This window comes from Carlito syrichta, unplaced genomic scaffold (assembly GCF_000164805.1).
Source record: "Carlito syrichta isolate Samal-C Ts95f unplaced genomic scaffold, Tarsius_syrichta-2.0.1 Scaffold314118, whole genome shotgun sequence".
Taxonomy (NCBI): Eukaryota; Metazoa; Chordata; class Mammalia; order Primates; family Tarsiidae; genus Carlito; species Carlito syrichta.
Genome location: NW_007258214.1, coordinates 435,566 through 457,251, shown reverse-complemented (window position 1 = coordinate 457,251; position 21,686 = coordinate 435,566). Strand labels below are relative to the sequence as shown.

The 21,686-nt window shown below is 52.0% G+C and overlaps 1 protein-coding gene across 1 annotated transcript in view; it reads left to right on the top strand.

The window, feature by feature from the left end:
* Positions 1–21,686, top strand: part of PREX1 (phosphatidylinositol-3,4,5-trisphosphate dependent Rac exchange factor 1) — a 137,142-nt gene that overhangs the window by 49,037 nt on the left and 66,419 nt on the right. Inside the window, exons 11-12 of the mRNA XM_021719099.1 lie at positions 10,107–10,268; positions 17,296–17,429. Coding sequence (XP_021574774.1) covers positions 10,107–10,268; positions 17,296–17,429 — 296 coding nt within the window. The remainder of the gene's footprint in view (positions 1–10,106; positions 10,269–17,295; positions 17,430–21,686) is intronic.

The following is a 21,686-nucleotide window of genomic DNA, read 5'->3' as shown; positions in this document are numbered from 1 at the left end:
GTCAGTGACTCTCATATTGTTGTGATTTTTACTCTGTCAATCCCAGTGCCTGCCCTTACTAGCGTTGCTTTGAGATGGGACTGAAATCATCTGTGCCTCAGTTTCCTCCTCTATCAAAGAGTGCCTTGGTTATGGGTTATTTGGTAGATTAAATGAAAAAATGCCTGTAAAGTGTTAGAAGTGCTTAGTATTAGCTATATTTGTCATCCCAACATCTGTTTGGTCCAGTATTCAGAAAGCAGGTTTCTTTGGGAACCTCGGATTTGTGTACATAGTGTGGGACATTCCTAGGACCACTCAGGCTTCTTTCGGAGTTTCCAGGAATGTCCTATCTGTCCTCTCAGCATTGACCTTCTGTATCCTTAGACTTTAGGGGCTTCATCTGTAAGCCCATAAAGTTCCATTTAGGATCGGATCTGATGTAGCTTCTGACAGGAATGTTTAGTCCACTTGTATTTATTATGTTTATTGATACATTTGAACTTGGTTCTTCTCCCTTTCTTTGTTTATTTCTGTTTCTCCTCTTTTTTTTTTTGATGCTTCTTTTCCTCCTCTTGCCTTATTTTGGATAGTTTTCATTTTTGGCTTCGTTGCTCATTTTCTCTGTCTCCTCCTGTGTGTGCTTCCTCTGAGTTGGAACTCGTTGCTGTCACCACCACCACAGCTCGCAGTCTCACCCTCTTCTCTGGAGAAGTGTCTCTGTAGAGCCTGAGTGGGAGGGAGGGCTGTGGAGCTCTGTGTTGAGCTGTGCTTGGGAGGAGGCCAGGGAGCCTTGAATGCTGGGGTCTGAAGGGTTGGAAAGACCTGCCAGCCCAGGGTCACACGTGGGACCTGAGACCCGCTGGTCCGGGATCGCACACAGGCCCCTATACCCGCTGGCCTGGGGTCACATGCAGGACCCAAGACCCACTGACCCGGGGTTACACATGGTCTCTGCAGGGCAGGTACAGGAAATGAGTGAGTAGATCCGTTGAAACTTAGCAAGATGGGTGGGGACCAGGGGGCACGTGCCCCTTGTAGCGTGTAGCCAACACTCAGCCCAGCCAGTCTATGTCCGGTGAAAATGCAAGCCCAGGGTGGCTAGAGCCCCTGCTTTGCTGAGAGAGGCTAGCAATGCTGTTTAGCCTGGTCTGGTCACCACCTTGCATAGCCAGGAGGCCTAGGTTCAGAGAGGGGTGGCAACTTGCCCGAGATCACACAGCACATCCTCATCAAAGCCAGGACATGAACTCCCTAACTAGGCCTTCTTCCCATTATCCCTCATAGAGGACAGAGAGAAGAAAGGAGTCTTTAGACCCATGGCATTATTTCCTCTCCTCCACTATTTCCTGATTGGTGGGGCTGCAGTTTTCCTAGCCATACAGCAGGGGTTGAAAGTGTTAACACCGGAAAAATATTTGCATGAGATCTGCATGTGATTTGCATGCTTGGAGGTTTTCTTTGCTGTGCTGGGCTGCTTTTCAGTTCTGGGTTTTCATGGACTTCCAGATGTTTTTCGCTTCTTGTTTTCTATTCCTTTTTTTTTACCTCTTCATTTGTGTCCTGCTGTCTCCTAGGAACCGCAGGAGGGGACCCCAAGAGAGTGCCAGGCTTCCTGAGCTTAGATGGTGGAGCTTTGGACAGGCCCGTGTGGGAGGAGGCAAGGGATCCCATGCAGGACCAGCCCCCTCCTGAGGTTGGCCGCAGGGTCCCTCGGATGAGGATGCTATTCCGCTTGATCCAGACCCCACTGGTGACGCTGCTCCTGCCTCGCCGCGAGGGCTGCCCTTTTCTCTTCGTAGAGAGGACGGCATGGCTCTTTCTCTTCGTAGAGAGGACGTAGAGAGGACGGCATGGCTTTCCAACCCCTAGGCCTCCCTTTGAGCCTCTACCAACCCCAGGCCACAGGGGACAATTGGGTGTTGTCATGCCTTCCAGTGACAAATCCAGCTTTGTTTTCACACTGTGAGTTTACAGTGCTGGTAAGGGAAAGCCTGGTCCAGTCACCACCTTGTATCTTGAAAAAAGAATAGAAAAGATCTGTGACTTCAGGCATAGCTGCTTCAGGGCTCAGGTGATGCCTCAGTCTCCCAGCGTCCTGGCTCGGCTTCCTTCGCCACCTGTATGCCCTGGAGGCTGTACTCTCATGCTGGTGCCATTGGTCACCAGCAGCCTCAGGCCGGTGTCCATCTGACGCAGTCCCCTGACTAAAGGAGAGAAGGAGAACGTCTTTCCAGCATTCTCTCCAGAAGCCCACTGGCCCTGGGTGGGTCTTACACGTTCTTTGCTGTGGCTGGAGGGTGGGAGGCCCAGACTTTGGCCATGAATCCACCCCGGGAGCTGGCTGGAGTGGCCCTTCCTGGACTCCACGGCCCTAGAGGGGAATGGGTGGCAGCGGCTGACCTCTGCACGTGTCCTTTCTCCCCTCCCCCTTCTCCTTCCTCTTCCTCTGGGCTCCCTGCTCTGCCCCTAGTCCTTTCCCAGCCCTCAGTGGGGCCGAGTGGTTGAGCACGAGCTGCCTCTGGCCATGTTTAGGCCGTGCCCGGTTTGGCCTGGAGCACGAGGCCCCGTGTCCCAAACTGCCTCTCGTGGCCTTGCTGTGGGCAGGGACCACACTCCCTGGAACAGGATGGGGCTGTTGAGAGAGGGCACCTGTGAGCAGCCTTTTGCAAACGTGGCCGGGGGTGTGAGGCAGAGGAGGCATCTCACGGAAGCGCCGGCCCCGCTGCTGTGATATCCTCTCTTCCAGGAAGCCCTCACCTCAGCCTCACGCGTGAAACCACACGGGCCGAGGGCCGGATGTTGGGAAGGTCACCCGGCCTGGCTCTTGGAGGGGCTTCCGCTGCTCATTTGCAGGGTGGCCTGGGCACCCCTCCCTCCCCCCTGCTCTCAGTCCTTCCAAAGGACCCCAGGGCCTACTCTGCTTAGACATTCTGTGTTCTAGGAGTCTAGAATTGGGGTGTTCATTTCCAGCCATTATTGTTTTGGCAGGGTCTGCAGATGGGGTTAGTGTCCACGTCCCAGGTGCTGACTCTGTAACCTCGGGCAAGAGGCGTCACCTCTCTGTGCCTCGGTTTCCTCATACATAGAGTGGGGATAATCAGTACCTGCCTCCCTGGGATGGTTCCAGCATGGAATAACTTAACACATTTAGCTTGAAAACAGTACCTGGCACACAGAAAGTACTCAATAGGTGCTGGCTATTATGACCACTGCTGTGACTACTTTCACTATTAATTCTTACTATACGGAAGTAATGGTAAATATGAGACATTATTACTATGGAAACGATGATGAGTGTTGTGTTCTTAACTGAGTACCGAGATTTTCACATTCATCACTCCATTTGATCCTTGCGACAACCTGAGGAGGTGACAGTTACCCATTGCTCAGATGTGCAGACCTGACTTCATAGAGGGGAAGTCATTTGTGCGGGGTCACACAGTTGAGCAGTGGCGGAGGTGTGGCTCAGACGACACCCTCCTTCCCCAGAACCCATTGTCTTGACCACAAGACTTTTCAGTTTCATGATCTGGTGTGTCGCTGGAGCTAGAATGAGGCGTAAGTGGGGCCTGAGTCTGTTGTTGATGCCACTGGTGATGGCGAGCTCACTACTTTATAAGGCAGCTCCCCGCTTGGGAGAAGCTCCAGTTGGTGGAAGAATGGACTGAGGCAAACAGCTGTCTCCCACATCAGTCCCATAGGACCATGTGAGGCTTTACAGATCCAGTGGCTTCTGGTCATGTTGATCTCCCAAGATGCTTAGCAAGCAGTTCTTGGGTTCCTTCCAAAATACTCTTCCCTGGCCAAGCCCTGCAAGTTCTTGTATCTGTTCTACATTGGATGTGGATTCCAGGGTGTTCAGTACCATAGTTTGTCTTCTTCGAACTTGACTTACTCCTTTGAGTTCTATCTTATTAAGACAGTCTTTTCAGTTCTGAATTAGGTGGGAGCTTCTTCACCGCCCTCCTTTTTTATGTTAGACCTTTGCGTAGCTCAAGCTCCCGTTAGCTTTGTAGATAACCCATATTTTCATGCTTGTCTGAGACTAATGGAACACTTTTGGGATCCCTAATCCTTGTGCTGTCTCTGAATTGTGAAGCAGAGGGAACTCTTTCAAATAAAAGAGATGGAAAAACCAGCTCAAACAACACACACACACACACACACACGCACACACACACACACGTATGTAAAAAGCATATAGTGTCACATAACTGCAGAGTACATGGATAGATGGCTTCAGGTATGGCTGAATCAAGGTGTAAAGGAATTGTCAAACTATTTTCTTAAGCTGCTGCACCATTTTATATTCCTACCAGCAATGTATGAAGGCTCTAATTTCTCCATATCCTCACTAACACTTGCTATTGTTCGTTTTTTTGATTATAGCTATTCTAGTAGATGTGAAGGGATGTCTCATTTTGGTTTTGTTTTACCTTTCCCCAGACAGTGCTGAACATCTTTTCATCTGCTTTTTGGCCGTTGTATATCTTCTTTGGAAAGATGTCTGTTCAAATCCGGTGCCTATTTTCTAATTGGATGATTTGTCATTTTGCTGTTAAGTTGTTAAGAGGTCTTTATGTGCAACATTGCCCAACAAATGTGACACTGGTCTCTAGCTAGAGAACTCTGTGGAACCACTAAAGATCCTGGGGACTGCTCAGTCTTTGGGCTGCATTGTTGATGGCCGCCATCCCCATGACATCGTAGATGACATCAATAGTGGCGCACTGAAATGCCCTGCTAGTTAAGAAGCAAAAAGGAAATATGTTTCAATAAAAGGTCATTTGACAACTTAAAAAAAAAAAGCTGTTTATGTATTCTGGGTACAAGGTCCTCATCAGATGTATATTGTCCTTTCACTCTCTCGATCATTTCCTTTGAAGCACAGAAGCTTTTAATTTTGATGAAGTCCAGTTGATTTGTTTATTTTTAGTTGCTTGTGCATTTGGTATCATATCTAAGGGCGCTTTGTTTAACCTGGGGTCATGAAGATTTACTGCTATGTTTTCTTTGAACAGTTTTATAGTTTTAGCTCTTAAAATCAGGTGTGTGATCCATTTTGAGTTAGTTTTTGTGTTGGTGTGAAGAAAGGTCCCTCCGCATCCTGTTGCACGCGGATATCCAATTGTTCCAGTCTCATTTATCAAAAAGACTGTTCTTCCCCCTACTTAATTGCCTGGGCATCCTTGTTGAAAATTAACTGGTTCTCAGTGTAAGGATTTATTTCTGGACTGTTAATTCTTTCCTGTTGATCTGTCAGCTTATCCTCAGGCAGTACTGTACCACCTCTTTTTTAGAGTCGGGGTCTTATTCTGTCACTCACGCCAGGTTGGACCGCAGCGGCATGATGGTGACTCACTGCAGCCCCAAACTCCTAGGCTCAGGCGATCGTCCCTCCTCAGCCTCCTGAGTAGCTGGTACTATGGGCTACTTGGTTTGTTTGTTTTGTTTGTAGAGATGGGGTCTTGCTGTATTGCCCAGGCTGGTCTTGAACTCCTGGGCTCAAGCAGTCCTCTCACCTTGGCCTTCCAAAGTGCTGGGATTAGAGGCGAGAACCACCGCACCCAACTTGTGTTACCTTTTAAGATCCGGAGAGAGGGTGTTCTGTGAGCCAGGAGACTGAGGCCAGCCCTTCCCCTGTAGTCTTGGTCTGGCCACAGGCCTGGCCAGGCCCTGGTTGCTTTCAAGTCCCATCTTGAGCGCTGACCTAGCACAGGCTAGAAGTGGAAGCAGCCAGATGGAAAAGGGAAATGGCCTTGTTCTCACTTTTACTCACTGAGGGATGTTGGAAGCCTTGCAGGAACCCACCGGGGTAGGGGGTGGGGCCACTGAGATCCCAACTGCCAAGGCTTTGGGAGGAGCAGATGTGGTGGCAGTGCCCACCTGATGGGCGCGGCAGGCCTGGCAGGCTGTAGTTTCAAGAATGAAAGTGGTAGGGACTTCCCTCCTATAGAAGGAGGTGGGGAGGGGCCACACTTCTTCCCACCTTCCCCTCCAGGGACACAGGCTGGAGAATCATGGATTAGTGGTTTAAAACAGTGCGGCTGCTGAGCTGTCTGTGACCTTGGGCTGTCTGTGACCTTGGGCAGATGACTTTCCCTTGCCTTTGTGTGAGCCTCGGTTTCCTTATCTGTCAAGTGGGGTTGGAAAGCACCTGCCTGCTAGAGTCCCTGGGAGGCAGGTTAGTTTACCTCCTGTTCCCCTCTCCCCAACATTTCAAAATGGCTGATGGAAGAGCACCATTTCATGGGGATTAATCCCAAGTGACACCCCAGGCGGGGTCTTTTTTGTGCTAGATTCTAGTCCAGCTGCTGTGACAGAGCCCCAAACAGCAGTGGCTTAAGCAGTGCTTGAGCTTATTTCTGTAGAAGTGTAGCACGGTGGCTCCATGCTGTCGGGGCCAATTTCTGCCACCCCGAGCTGTGGCCCTGACCACTGGGATCTCAACTGCTCACACCACACCCACATTCCAGCCAGGGAAGTGGGGAGAAGAAGGGGAGCGTCACATGGCACCTGTGCTCCCATCTTGGCAACCAGAGCCCAGTGTCGGGCAGCCTGGGATGTGGCCTTTCTTCTGGTGTCTTCATGCTCAGCTGGGAATCACTGCTGTTGCTTTTGACCACGGGTCAGCAAACTTTTCCTTTAAAGGACCAGATAGGAATGCTTTAGGCCTTGAGGCCCACATAGTCTCTGTTGGATAAAAAGAAAAAAGCAGCTGCTGGCAATATGTAAATGATGAGGACACTGGGTTCCAATAAAATTTTATTTCCAAAAGCAGGTGCTGTGCTCGACTCAGGCCTCAGCCTGTCCTTTGACCCCTGCTATAGGAGAAGGGCATGATAGGTAGTGGTGGGAGGGCCTCACTAACTGGCAGCCTCTGTCGCCGTCCACTGGGAGCTAACTGGCCTCACACCTCTCTGGCCCTGGCTGACCTCACACAGGCCCTGATGCGCAAAAGCATTGTCCACAGAACAGGGGTAGCTTTGCTGAATTGAACTGCGTTACCGGTTAAAGTCACGAAAGCTGGTGGTCTCCTGTGGACTTGCCCACAAGCAGGCCATCAGCTCCAGGAGGGATTGGGGCAGTGTCTGCCATCATCTGTTCCTGACAGAGAGCACAGCCTGGGTCCACTGAGGCCTTACTGAATGAAAGAATGCATGAATGAGGCACCGAGCTTTCTGGTCCAGGCTGCCATCAGCTCTCGCCTGGATGTGTGCTGTAGCTGTTAACTGGTCTTGCTGCTTTTATGTCCATCGTATGCTCCCTCCGGTCAGCAGCAGAGGGGTCTTTCAAGGGTGCACTGGATGGCGCCAGGACTCCACTCACTTGCCCATCACATCCTTGGGAGGAAACCCAAACACCCTGCCCGGCCTGACGTGATCTGGCCTCAGGGTGCCAGTCCGAGTTCATTGTCCGTTCCTCCCTCTTGTGCACCCTGCAGCGGCCTCAGTGACCTCCTTGCTGCTACTTGCTGGCTCAGGGTCTTTGCTTGTGCCTTCTTCCTGGAGAGCTGTTCCCACAGATGCAAGGGCGACCCGTGTTCTTACTTTGTCCAAGCTCCCCTCATAAGCTATCTCCTCGGGGAGACCTTCTCAGACTACTGCGGCCCCCAGCTCTCTGTCCCTTTAATGAATATAAATTATGTATTTATTTGAGAGGATAGTATTCCTTGTTAGCTGCCTGGAAGGTTGTGACTAGCATAGGGATATTCAGAGCACAATTTCTGTAGCCAGACTGAGTAGGCTCAGGTCTGCTGTGTGACCTTGGGCAGACAACCTGACCTCTCTGTGTCCAGTTCTCCCATCTGTTGAATGAGGATAATAGTACTCACCTCGTAGGGCTGATGTGGAGTTGCTGTGAGATCGAGTGAGCTCTGCAAGAGTGTGAGCACTGGCTGAGTTTGAGCTGTTGTTACTAGCACTGGGAGTAACAGTCTTTACTTTGCCAACCCTGGGCTCTTGGAGCGTCATCTTGTTCTTGCCCAGCTCCCGGGGCTCAGGTGCAATCCAGTTGCTCGGCCACGTTTTTTGGGTGAAGAAGGGGTCGAATACACCCCTGGAAGCAGAGCTTGCTCCCAGGATCCTGCCTGCTTCGTTCTGCTTCCTCCTGAATGAAACCTTCCAGGCTTGCATCTGACCACACCGTCTGCCTCTGCTTTGGCTCAGGGCTCTCACCCCCTGGAGCTGCCATCTGGTCCTTCCCACTGCCCCCCAGGGAGCACCTTTCGCTCCCGTTGCTGGGACCTTCAGGGAAGGCTCTGTCCTCTCCTTCCCTGGCAGCTCCTTGGCACGTTCCTGGGCACCCCCAGGGCCTGATGCTGAGGACACCTGGCCTCGGGGAGGTGAGGACCCGTCTTCAGAGAGAGGACACTCGTCTTCAGGCAGGGCAGAGGTGATGCGCGTGAGAGAGGGGACTTCGGAGGGACTTCCAGGGAGTGCCTGAAACAGCGCCTTCTTGTGCATGCTGTCGCATGGCATGCAAGCTCGTGCTGTAACACAGGGATGGCCAGAGTACTGGCAGCTAGCCTGGCTTGGGTGCTTACTGTGTGTGTCCTAGGCGTGTTTCCTGGGGCGTCTGACTTATCCCTCCCCGAGACCATGGGTTTAGCCAGATGGCATGCTTCCTCTCCCGACCCTCGTTGTACTTCCTTTGAGGCTGTGCTGTTTCGCTGTGCCTCAGTCTCCTCATCTGTTAAGTGGGATAGCACGGGGGAGGGGCTTTATAGGCATTCACATCATCTCTGATTTGCAGATGGTGACACTGGGGCTCAGGAGGGGAGGGCAGCTGGCCTGCAGTCCCCCAGACAGCGAGGGGCGGAGGCAGCTCTTGAACTCCTGTTCCTGCCCATGACCGCTGTGCAAGAGTGTTGCGTCTGCAAGGGCGTTATCTGTGATTTCGAGGGAGCAGAGAGGAGGGGCTGTGGGAGGACCTGGAACCACTGGGCATGTTTCTGGGTGGCTGATTAGAGAAACTTATCTCTGCTGGCAGCACTGGATGAAAGGCTGGCATGTTGACAGTTTGGCCTGGAAATCTTCCCTGATATCTCAAGGCCCAGCTAATCCCTTCCTCCTCCATCCCTCCCTCCTCACACTTAGGCTGAAAGCTTTTGATTGAGACTGGCCTGGGCTTGAGGGTGCCCAGCCTGTGCTGGAGTAGGGGCTGAGGCAGGAGTGAGCAGCGGTGGGGGCAGGGGTTCACAGGTGAAGAGCAGCTGGCCCCTCCACACACCCTGTTGCATGAGTTGGAGTCTCATTCTGTCGCCCAGGCTGGAGGGCAGTGGAACGCTCACGGCCACTGCAGCCTCGACCTACTGGGTTCAGGTGATCCTTTTGCCTAAGCTTTCCAAGTAGCAGAACTACAGGTGTGTACTACCATGCCCAGCTAATTTTTTGATTTATTGTAGAGATGAGGTCTGGCCAAGTTGCCCTGGCTGGTCTCGAACCCCTGAGCTCAGGCAATCCTCTCGCTTCCACCTCCCAAAGTGCTGGGATTACAGGCATGAGCCAACGCGCCCAGCCTTTATACCCATTTTGCAAACAAGTAAACTGAGGTTGGGGAGGGGGGAGGGCAGTGTCTGTGGCCACCTCTGTGACCCACCGATCCTTGCTTTTCTCTCTGTCTTGTTTACTCCATCCCAGGTGTGCCACCTCCTTGACATTCCTTGCTATTTACCACACACGTGCCAACCCCAGGCCCTCTGCCTGGCATGCTCTTCCCTTGCACTCCATCCAGGGTCTGTGTCAGTTGACTCCTCAGGAAGGGATCCCCTGACATTCCCACATGAAGCACTTCTCTGTCCCTACATGCGGGTTAGTCTTCATAGTATCGGCCGCTGCTTGGCAGGGTATGATAGACACGATTTGGCTCTGTTCTGGCCCACGTCCTTTGCCAGAATGTAATCTCCATCAGGTGAGGAATTTGTGTCTGTTCTGTTGACAGCGCTATCCTCAGACCCTGGAGCACTGCCTGCCACAGAGGAGGTGTTTGGGTAGCCTCTGTGGCATGAGTGAGCGAGTGGTGGTGCTCCCAGCCCCAGACTGCGCTGCTTATCTGTAGCTGAGCAGGGATTCAACTCAGGGCTGGGTCTCCTCTGGGTTGATGTCTCTTATTCCTGCCCCCAGGAGCTGGCCAAGAGGACTCCCGGCAAGCACCCGGACCACCCCGCGGTGCAGAGCGCCCTGCAGGCCATGAAGACCGTCTGCTCCAACATCAATGAGACCAAGCGGCAGATGGAGAAACTGGAAGCCCTGGAGCAGCTGCAGTCCCACATTGAAGGCTGGGAGGTGTGTGCGGGGCAGGAGGGGCCTCCGGGGTTGGGAGTCTGGGTGCACAGCGGCCGGCCCAGACTGCATCCTGGGCACCAGGTTCATCAGCGGTGTATTGTGTTCGGCCTACATAGTGTTTGTAAAAAAATTGCTTAATTATTTTTCAGTGAACTCTACATTAGAATCTAGATTTCAAGTTTTTCTTGGAAAGTGGGTACCTCTGGGCCACCAGGGCCTCTGGTTCTCCTTAGTGTCCACCAGCTCCTGTTACCTCCCTGCTCGTTCTTTTTCGTGCATTGCCTCACCTGCCTTGGAGCTGCTGACACCAAGGTCAAGGGTAGTATTTAAATGTCCATTCTAGCTGGGCTCGGTGGCTCAGCCTGTAATCCCGCACCTTTGGGAGGCTGAGGTTAGTGGATTACCTGAGCCCGTGGATTCGAGACCCGCCTGGGCAGGCAAGACCTCATCTCCACAATAAATCAAAAAATAGCCGGGCGTGGTAGCGCGCGCCTGTAATTCCGGCTACTCAGAAGGCTGAGGCGGAAGGATCGCCAGAGCCCAGCAGGTCAAGGCTGCGGTGGCCGGGAGCGACCACTGCATTCCAGTCTGGGTGACAGTGAGACTCCAACTCAAAAAAAAAGTCCATTCTACAGAGTTCTGGCTTTGATGCTCCCTTGCCGGTGATTTTAGGCAACTGTCTTAACTCCTTTGGACACCAGTATCCTCGTCTGTGCCTGGCACATTGTAGGTGCTCAAACGGTGAATGTTGCTATCACTGTCATGATTATTAGGGGCTGGGATCCTTGAGCTCTTTAGATTGTATATACTTTATTTGTTTAAACCTCCAGGCCTTCCCCAGATTATTAGAGGTTTCCTACAAATCTGTGGAAGGAAGTGGGAATACAGGAATAAATACAACAGTCAATATCAGAGTAAATACAGCTGGAGTGGGACACTGAGACCATAGATGAGAGGCTCCTTCTGTGGCTAACTAAACCAGCTGCCTTAGGCCCTTGGGCTTTCCTGGGCTTTGTAGATCTTACTGCCTCTGGGATTTTGAGTTCTCTTCTCCGTGCTGGGGAGTCCTGGATGTGACACTGGGAGGTGGCAGGTTTGGCTGCAGGGAGGAGAGGGCCTGTGTCTAGGAGCGGCGGGTGCTGTGGGTTGGCCAGTCCACTTGTCACATCACACACGCTGCTTCCGCCAGGCCTTCCTGCCCCACCAAGGCTGGAGGACAAGGAGCTGTATTTCCCAGACTCCCTTGGAGCTTGGGCTTGGGATGAGATCTGGGGTTTAGCCAGGATCAGCACCAGCTACTTGAGATTTAGAAGGGGAAGTGGGCTGGTGACCCCCTCAGCCTCCCACGTCCCTTGTTCTTCAGCAAAGCGCAGCTGTGGTTGTGCTTGACTTTCTGTGATAACATTTGCAGAGGGCACCAGCCTCCAGGGTGTGGAGACGCAGGGCACAGGGCATTCATCTCTTGACTGTTGGCCATGCATGTCTACCAGGCATGAGACGAACGTGCCACGGACAGTTGAGGCAACAACTACCACGTGCCTGAATGCCACCCAGGCAGTGTTTTCCTGGAGTGAGCTTGGCTGGTGGCGTTCTGTCTCTCCTCTTCCCAGCAGGGCCAGTTCTGCAGTCGTTGGTTTCCTGGGAGCCCCTCTGGGATTCCTGATTCCTCTAGCACCTGGGTGCCCGAGTAAGCCCCTCCTTCCTTTTTGCTTAAAGCACATGGTTTAGTTTCTGTGTCCTGCAGCACAGAGTTGCCTGGTCCTCTGTGTTCAATCAGGATGCGTTCCCTAAGGACTCTCAGCTCAGCCTCCCGACAGCAGAGCTAATTTGGTCTCTCGTGAGCCTCTTCTTTCCCTCATGCTTCCACAGAGGCAGCAGCTACAGGCTTCGTGTGTTCAAAACAGGAGGAGATGGGCATGGTCAAGGCAGGAAGCTCTCCTTCTGGTGGGGGAAAAGCCCTTTTCCAGAAGCCCCTTTCATCTCATTGGCCAGAAATGGTTCACGTGGACACTTTCAACCTCAGGAGCAAGTAGAGTTGACTCACTGAAACTTCTGTCTATTTAGGCTTTGAGCTGCCTGGCAGCCAAGGTGAAAAGAACAGCACACATAAGTTACCTCATACTCATTGTCAGAAAAGGAAGAAGTAGAGTGGTTCTTCTGGGAGACAGAGTTTCTGGACACTCAGTTGGAAAAGACATTACTCGTGTGGGCTCCTGTGGGGAGAGTGTTGCACCAGCTCCTGGGCAGTCAGAGCAGAAGGGACTTCCAGATGCTGTTTCCTGGCAAGGGCCCAGGGAGGCAGGAGCTAAGGGCTGAGGAAGCCTTTCTGACCCTGAGGTCTGCTGTTGAGAACTCAGTGGCTCTTACTTTGATCACCGTTTCTGGGTACAGTAGGAAATAAAGTGAGCTAGAATAAGAATCGCAGGCAATTATAGATTGCCTGTTCCGTGCTTCCAGAACTACAGGCAGGTGCTGCTATTACCCCCAAGTTACAGGTGGGGAAACTGAGGCCCAGCCCTGCCCTGGGTAGGTTGTCCTACTTCGTGGGCCTCATTTCCCCTGTCTGTTCACTTTTAGTAATAATATCTCTGAAGTCATCGCCTGGTCTCATTTTTGAGGGTAAAGTGTGTGTGGAATACAGATATCCTTTGGAATATGTGAAATGATTTTTTAATGCAGTGGAAAGATTTTTAAATACATTTTGGGCTGGGCACAGTGGTTCACACCTGTAATCTTAGCACGTTGGGAGGCCGAGGCAGGATTGCTTGCACCTAGGAGTTCGAGACCAACCTGGGCAGAAAAACGAGACTCGTCTCTACAAAAACAAGTCAAAAAATTAACGGGCTGTGGTGGTGTGCACCTGTAGTCCCAGCTACTTGAGAGGCTGAGTTGGGAGGATCGCCTGAGATCAGGCTGAGGCTGCAGTGAACCGTGATCATGCCACTGTACTCCAGCCTAGGCAACAGAGTGAGAGCTGACTAAAAAGTACTTAAAAAAAAGTACATTTTGATTCTCACCATGACTTGTGAAAATGATATGTTCTAGCTAGAAAACATAATGTGTAATAGTGAAGCTGCTTGCATGCTGTCTGTCAGTAGTTGCCACCTCTGGGGACAGTGCAACCTAGGGCTGGTTCATGGTGAATGACAGTGGTTGCAGGTCTTTATTTCAGACACTCTTCTCGACTGTTCCTCATCGTTCTGGGTGACCTCGTGCAGATGTGCTCTGTCTTGGAAAGTGGCTGACAAGGGACTTGTTTGCGGAGAAGGGGGGAGTCTTCTTGGCCATGTTCCTGCTGGTTGTGTGGGCTTGCGTCATCCGAGTTTGATCTCCTGTCTGTGGGGCTTCCCCCTGATCCTTTGTAAGCCACTTGCCCGTCTTTGTCTTGAGACAGGTTTAGTTAACACCAGATAAGTTAATCCACAAGTCCACCTCATGGAGCACAGGAGAGGCGGCATGTCGCAACACTGTGGGAGCCAGCGGGCAAGCAGGCCTCTACAGCTGCAGCCCCCTCCAGGGTCATTCGAGGACTAGAGTGTCTGAGGAAGCACCAGGAGGAGCTGGGAAACATCTTGCAGCTTTGACTAGAACTTGTACCCAGTGTGGGCCGACCCCCTTGAAAGGGACCACCAGCCCCGGGGACTCTTGCGTGAAGCTGGCAGTCGTGAAAGGGTGGTGCACGTTCTTCATAAGGAAGAATCAGGGGGCATTCCTCCTGCTGGCTCTGGAAGCCCTGGTATAAGAGAGGACCAGCTGCTCCCTCACCTGCGAGGGGCGAGAAGGAAACGAGTAGTGAAACATCAATAAGTAAAAAAGAAAAACAAAAACAAGAACTTCTAGAACAGGAGCAGTGGCTCATACCTGTAATCCCAGCACTTTGGGAGGCTGAGGCAGGAGGAGCTCTTGAGGCGGGAGTTTGAGACCAGCCTGGGCAACATAGTGAGACCTCGTTTCTACAAAAAATAAAAAACTTGGCCAGGTGTGGTTGTGGGCACCTGTAGTCCTAGCTACTCAGGAGGCTGAGGAGGAAGGAAGCCCGAGCCCAGGAGTTCTAGGCTGTAGTGAGCTATGACTGTGCCATTGCATTCCAGCCTGGGTGACAGAGAGAGACTCTTTCTTGTTTTTTTTAAAGACTCTAAATACAGGTTTTCATATTTCCACCTTCCCTGGGATGCTTTGGGCTTCCAGCAGGGTGTGGTTCCTCCCCCCTTGAACACCCCTGTTCTAGACCAGTGATTTGTAGAAATATCTTCAGGTCATCTCTGAAGAGGCAGCCTGAGTTGGAGGTGAACGGGTGAAGCATTGGGGACAGCCTGTCTGGGTCCAAATTCCGGCCCACTGTCTTACCATCTGTGTGACCTTGAGGAAGTCACTTTTCCCCTCTGTGGCTCAGTTTCCTCAGCTGTAAAATGAGACATAACAATTAGCTGAGTTTGTATGGGATTCGTAGCTAGTGCCCAGCATGTGGTAAGCCCTGGGCTTGTATTGGCTTTTGATATCTGAGCGTCTGTCCTCTCTGAATGTTAACTGCCCAGCTGGGTCGACTCTGCATATGTGGGAGAAGGTCTCTAGTCAGGTGGGCATCTTTGATGCTCAGTCTCTTCCCTGTGCGTCTGATCCTGACACCGCCCTTGACCTGGGTGTGAGGATTTCAGGGAGACCAAGAATCCAGCTGGGCCTCTCAGCAGGGCTGGGGTGGAAGGGGTGTCCCTTATAGCCTGCTTGGCATTTCAGATGCGATGTGCTGGGGGGCCCTTGGCTAAGGCCAGAGAGGCAGCTGCCCACATGGAGGGTAGCAGAGGTCAGGTCTAGGGCCATGTGACTTGGGGCTCTGCAGCTGGGCAGGTGCCAGGTTCTTATTCAAGCAGCTAAAGTTCCCTTGGGAGCCTGGAAGGGTTGGAGGGTGGACATGAGGGAAGTGAGCCAGGGGAAGGGGAGGCATGTGAGCTGGAGGGGCTGTTGACCAGTGTCAACAGCTCTGAGCTGGCCCATGGGCCATTGATGGAGCCAGGCGTCCCTGTGCCCTATTTGTGAGGATGTAGAGGGTCTAAGGGGCTCTTCCTCTGACAGTCCTGGATCCTGGTAGTAGACTTACTGCCTCCCTGGGAATCAGAGTCCTGTCTGCGGTGTGCAAATATCCATGTCCAGTGGGCCACTGCCACGCCAGGGGCTGTGATGTCTGATACCGAGTATGGTATCTTGGCCCGGACTGTGCAGCTCTTGACCACAAGGCAGCAGGGTCTCTGGCACTGTTGGGTGCATGGGTTGATTGCACCCAGCCGGACCACGGGCACAGAGCAAACCAGCTGGAACAGTAGCAAGAATGGCCGTAGCGGGCAGTAAGCAGACAGCCTGAGTGCTCAGTTGCCATAGCCAGTTCCCCTTGCTGGGTCTAGAAGTGATTGAGTCGGCAAGTCTCCTGGGTCGGAAGTCCACATTGGTTCTGGGTGTTGAGTGCTTGGGGAAGGAGATTCTGTGGCTAACTCTCCCCCTCTCCTCCCCAAGTTCATTTCCAGGCAGGGCCAGGCTCAGTTCTTGTTTCTCCCTTTGGTGTGGTCAGCAGGTCTGATGTGGAATCTCCCTTAAAACACTGCTTGTGTGTAATCCTCCTTGGACTTGAATGCCAGCAACTCCAGTGTCCACCCCTCGAGGACCTTCGTTCTTGCCTTACTGTGGTACTTAATGCCCACGAGTGACTGCTGCCAGACAGAAAAGCCCAGTAAGGTCAAGGACATTTCTTACTAGCAGAGGTGGCACTCAGGCCGAGGTGGGCAGTTCTGCCTGCCGGGACCCAGGTTCCTTCCAGCTACTTGCTCTACCCGCATCCCGTATTCTACCACCCCAGACTGTGGAGAGAGGAAAAGGCAAGATGGGAAGGAGGCATTTGGTGATAATTCAGTCACGTGACCACACCTGGTACAAGGAGGCTGGGAGATGTAGTTTGTGCTTGGGCAGCCAAGGGCCAGAAATGACAAGAAGGGCATGGATTGGAGGACGCAGAGGGGCTGCCTCAGTTGCCGTTCTGTGCCTGTTAGTGTCTCTTTCCAGCTTCCTCTTTATTTGTACTTTGGGTCTCTGCCCTGGCCTGGGTCTTCTCAGCTCCAGAGAGCTCTGTGTGGTTTACAGCTCTGAGAACTCCTTCCAGCCAGGGCCTTCCCCATCCTGGTCTTCAGCCTCTTTATCTGAACCATCTTCCAAGGCCCAGCTCACTCTTCCTTGATGCATTTATTTTTATTTTTTGAAGACACAGGATCTTGCTGTGTTACCCAGGCTGCTCTCAAACTCCTGGACCTCAAGCTATCTTCCTGCCTCAGCCTCCCACAATGTTGGGAATATAGGCACAAACTATGCCGCTTCGAACCTAACTGATGTTCCGTAAACTCTGTGCACACTTAGTATCTTACCCACCCCCTGCCACTCAGCATGGATGCCTGCATGGAACTTGGGAACTGTCGATCGATGCGCACGTCCTTGGCTAGATCAGGCACTCTTGGGTCCCGCCCTGATGGTGTGCACAGTGTATTTGTTGAGCACCTGCGGTGTGCCAGAGAGTGTTGTAGGTGCCGGGAATTCATGGGACACATGTTTGGTATCAGCCCTGCCCTTATGGGAGGGGGTTCTTACAGGGAGGGAGAGAGGAACGAGTCAAGACATAAATAAATAAGGGGGAGGGACAGGTGGAAACCCCCACCCCCAAAAACCGATCCAAAACTCAAGAAGACACAGACTAGGACCATTGGCTGTGTGAGCCAGGCCATCCCTTCTCCCTGAGCCTCACATCCCTCTCCTGGAAAAAGGACATCTGGTCATACGGATACATCTGCCTAGGTTGTCCTGGCACTCTCAACAGATGGAAGCTGGCAACCAAATGCTGTTGATTCTCTGTCCTGGGCAGATTTGCCGCTAGAAGTGCATTTGGAGTTCTGGGGGATGGGGTGTGGGGGGTGGCGGTGGGCTCCATCTCTGGGAGCGGAAGCGGGTATGATATCCCTGGGTGGCTCATTCCCTGCGCCCGTCACTCCTCCAGGGCTCCAACCTCACGGACATCTGCACCCAGCTCCTGCTTCAGGGAACGTTGTTGAAGATCTCTGCGGGCAATATCCAGGAGAGAGCCTTCTTCCTTTTCGACAACCTTCTGGTCTACTGCAAGCGGAAATCCAGGTGGGCTGCCGGAAGGCGTGGGGTGGGGCTGGTGGGAGATGCTGCATAGGCTGAGACTGGGTCTAACCTCCTGCCTTCTCCAGGTGACGCACTAGGCTTGTTACTTTCCTCTCTGGGTCTCCCTTTTGTTTCTGTGAGTTGAAGGGTTTGTTCCAAATCAACACTGTCTAGTTGAAATATGATGCAAATCATGTATATTATATTTTTTGTAATAATGCTAAAAACAGTAAAAAACTGGGTATGGTGGCTCACACCTGTAATCCCAGCACTTTGGGAGGCGGAGGTGAGAGGATTGCCTGAGCTCAGGGGTTCCAGACCAGCCTGGGCAACTTGGTGAGACCTCATCTCTATAATAAAAAAAAAAAAAAATCAGCCGGGCATGGTAGCGCATGCCTGTAGTTCCGGTTACTTGGTAGGGTGAGGCAGAAGGACCGCCAGAGCCCAGTAGGTTGAGGCTGTGGTGGCTGGAAGCGGCCACTGCACTCCAGTCTGGGCGACAGAGTGAGACTCCAACTCAAAAAAAAAAAAAAAGAAACAGGTGAAATGAACTTAAGAACTATATTTGATGTAACCTAATATAATCCCTAAATATTATATTGTATTCAATGATAATTATGTATATAATTATACCAATTTTTAAAAATTATTAAAGAGAAATTTTGTGTGTGTGTTTTTTCTACTACATCTTCAAATATGGTGTGCCTGTTACACTTACAGCACTTCTCAATTTGTCCTAGCCACATTAAACATTTTTTTTTTTTTTAGAATTGGGGTCTTATTCTGTCACCAAGGCTGACGTGTAGTGGCAGGATCATAGCTCACTGTAGCCTTGACTTCCTGGGCTCATGTGATCCTCCCGCCTCAGCCTCCCAAGTAACTGGTACTACAGGCACAAGCCACCATACCTGGCTTATTTTTTAGAGATGAATACTATGTCCAGGTTGGTCTCAAATTCCTGGGCTTGAGCGATCCTCACACCCTGGCCTTCCAATGCATTATAGGCGTGAGCCACTGCACCTGGCCTTGTCCTAGTCACATTTTAAGTGCTCTGTAGCTGCCTGTGGCTTGTGACTGCTGTGTGGAAAATGTAGGTCTAGATGATCATAGAAGTTTAGAGGTTTTTTGTGGCACCAGTGTCATGTAATTCCAAGATCCAAAGGTTTGAGAGGAGCAAACCTGTTTTATTGTTAAGATTTTGGAAGGAATAGATGGTATCTTCACATTGTCTCTGTCACTGGAGCTTCTTGTATTCTGCAGAGTCCAGAAGTAAGTGGATGGTGGCTGAGTAGGTAGCTGCAGGCAATGTGTGTGTGAGTGGGAGTGTGAGTGACGGTGTGTGTGAGTGGGAACGTGAGTGACGATGTGTGTGAGTGTGAGGGATATCACATGTCAGTGGGAGTGTGAGTGACGGCATGTGTGATCAGGATTGTGAGTGATGTGTGAGTGATGGTGTGTGGTGAGTGGAAATGTGAGTGACAGTATGTGTGGTCAGGAGTTGAGTGATGGTGTGTGTGAGTGAGTCCATGGGAGGAGGGGTAGACGGGTGGTTGGTCGTTGGGACCTGAGTGGTGGTGGATAGAGGGGGCAGGCGGGGAGGAATGTGGATGGCGGGCGAATTGATGTGGAGAGTGAGCAGGTGTGTAGTGTGAAGGTTGGAGGGCTAGGAGCTGGCTGGCTGGAAGCACGGAGAGGGAACGAGTGGGCATTCGGGAGCTGGAGAAGTGGACATGGAGCCTGCATGGCATGTTTACATGAGTCATGGACTGGGGCCCCAGTGTGTGGTTTGTTGAGTGCCTAGGTAAGTGGATGGTTGTGTCATTGGGAAGGGGGTGGGTGGTGGAGCTTTGAAGACTAGTGCCTGCATGGCCAATTGGATGGCTGTGTGGGTGGATGGGTCAGTGGTTGGTTGACAGTTGCTGAGGTGTTTGGACGCTGGTATGGAAGGTGGGATAATCGGATGACTGAGTGATGGATAGCTGGATGACTGGAGAGAGGAAAAGCTAGGAGATAGAGCGGGGATGAAGGCTGGAGGAGTTGGGATCTGAATGGATGGCTGGGTGGGTGCACAGAGAGGTTCTGTCTTTTTTCTTGCTCAGTAGATGGAGGCTGGTCTTAGCTGACTGGTGCAGCACTTTTCATGTGCTCTTTTCTGTTACTTTGTCATCTGTTTCTTTGTCCAGAGGCTTCTTCGCCCCTGGAATCCAGCGATGACTGGAGCTGAGGGCTGAATTCCAGACCCCAGGCCCTACCTCAGCACGCCTATCAGTTGCTGTGTGGTCCGGGCCATGTCTCTGAGCCTCCCAAGGGCGTGGTGAGGAGCCTCACACAGGGCGACTGGTGCATGTCCCACACGCATGTGTGGGCTCCTCACTGTCTGCCTCCTCCCGTGGGCCTCTCTGATCCTTGATTTTCTCTTCTGTGCGACGGGGACGATTTTATAGCAGTGTTTGGTGAAGAGCTCTGCCCCTCACGACTGGTTCCCTGTTTAGCCACCTTCGTGGCTCTGTGACTTTGTCTCTCTGTGCCTCAGTTTTCTCGTCTATAAAACAGGGTGAGTTATTGTATGTACTTCTTAGAGGCATTGTGAAGACTAAATGTGTCAGTGCATGTGGTTGATTCTTACTCAGTGCCATCCCATGACTGTGATGCCTGGAGCACAGTGAGTGCTTAAGCCACAGGTCCCTCCCCTCTTCCCTGTCCTCAGGCCTGGCCCTTCCTGCTGGAGGCCTGGGTCTCCTTCTGTCACCTTCTCTCCATGGCTGGCTCAGCCTGTCTGTCTTTTTAGCTCTGTCATTCCCGCCTACTCCTTGAGTCTGTCTGTCGCTGTCTCATGTCTTCCTGTCCCCTACGAACGCCCCCTTCTCCTCCCTCCCTGCTTCCTCCCTGAGAGCACTCCTCTGACGTTCTGAGGCTGCTGTCAGCATCCACCCTGGCCTGGGGCCGCCTGAAGCGGGCACTTTCCCCCAGAACACTAGGGTTGTGAAATTGGAATGTCCCTGTAGGCTGTGACCTGAGGCTGAGTCTGCTCAGGCTCTTTATCCTCGGGGTGGCCTCACCTATCAGGGACAGAAGCTGGCTCTGGCAGTGCTGGATTCCAGGTGGCCTTCTAGGGCCTTCCGTGTGGCTGCCATGAACTCTTTTAAGGTCACTCTCGGCCTCAGTTCCACGAGGTTGCTGGCTGACTGGAGGGAAAGGACACATCTGTCTCCTGTGAGAAGCCGGCAGGGAGCCAGCATTCCTGCCTCTGCATCAAGGTCCAGAGGGCCGAGAGCACCAGGGCTTGGGCAGCAGTGGGTGGACTCCAGTCTGACTGATGTGGCGCCAGACAGCACTCGACGCCACGAGGTGTCTGCCGACCATTTGGTCTTTGCCTGGGTCATGCAGGGCTCTGCCTGTCCTGGACCTGCGTCAGGGGTGGTCTCTGACTCAGAGTGCTCCTGCGCTGATCCCAAGGCAAAAGCTCCTTGGATGTCAGAAGTGGAAAGAGGAAGGAAGTGTTTTAAACATCCCCCTCCCACTCTGCAGGAGGGAGAACCAAGACCCCTAAGAGCTGAGGCTCATGGGTGTCAATGCCTCTTATCACCTCCGAGGCAGCAGTGGCATGTGGCGGTTAAGAGCACAGAGGTACTTCTGCTTACTTAGTGTATGACCCTGGGCAAGCTGTGTCGGTGCTCTGTGCCTTTATTTTCCTGTCTGTTAAATGGGAATAAAAGTGACTGGGCGTGGTGGCTCAAGCCTGTAATCCCAGCACTTTGGGAAGCCGAGGCGAGAGGGTCACCTGTGACCAGGGGTTCGAGACCAGCCTGAGCAACTTGGTGAGACCTTATCTCTACAATAAATCAAAAAATTAGCCAGGTGTGTGTGGTGGCTAGTGCCTGTAGTTCCAGCTACTTGGAAGACTGAGGCAGAAGGATCACCTGAGCCCAGCATGTCAAGGCTACAGTGACCATGAGCATGCCAGTATGCCACTATGCTACTGTACTCCAGCCAGGGCAACGGTGTGAGACTTCAACTCAAAAAAAGGGGGGGGGGCGGAGTAAAAATAGTCCTCATTTCATGGGGCTGTTTCTGTTGAGCAGATAAAAAACATACATGTCAAGGGCACACACGTGATGTGATTAGAATAACACTGATACATGGTGAAGTAGAAGAAATATCTTCATTTGTATGGCTCCCACTTAAATTGTGCTAAAAGGAGTCTTCTTTTTCATCTTAACTTCTGCCCCAAACTTTTTTTTTTTTTTTTTGAGTTGAGGT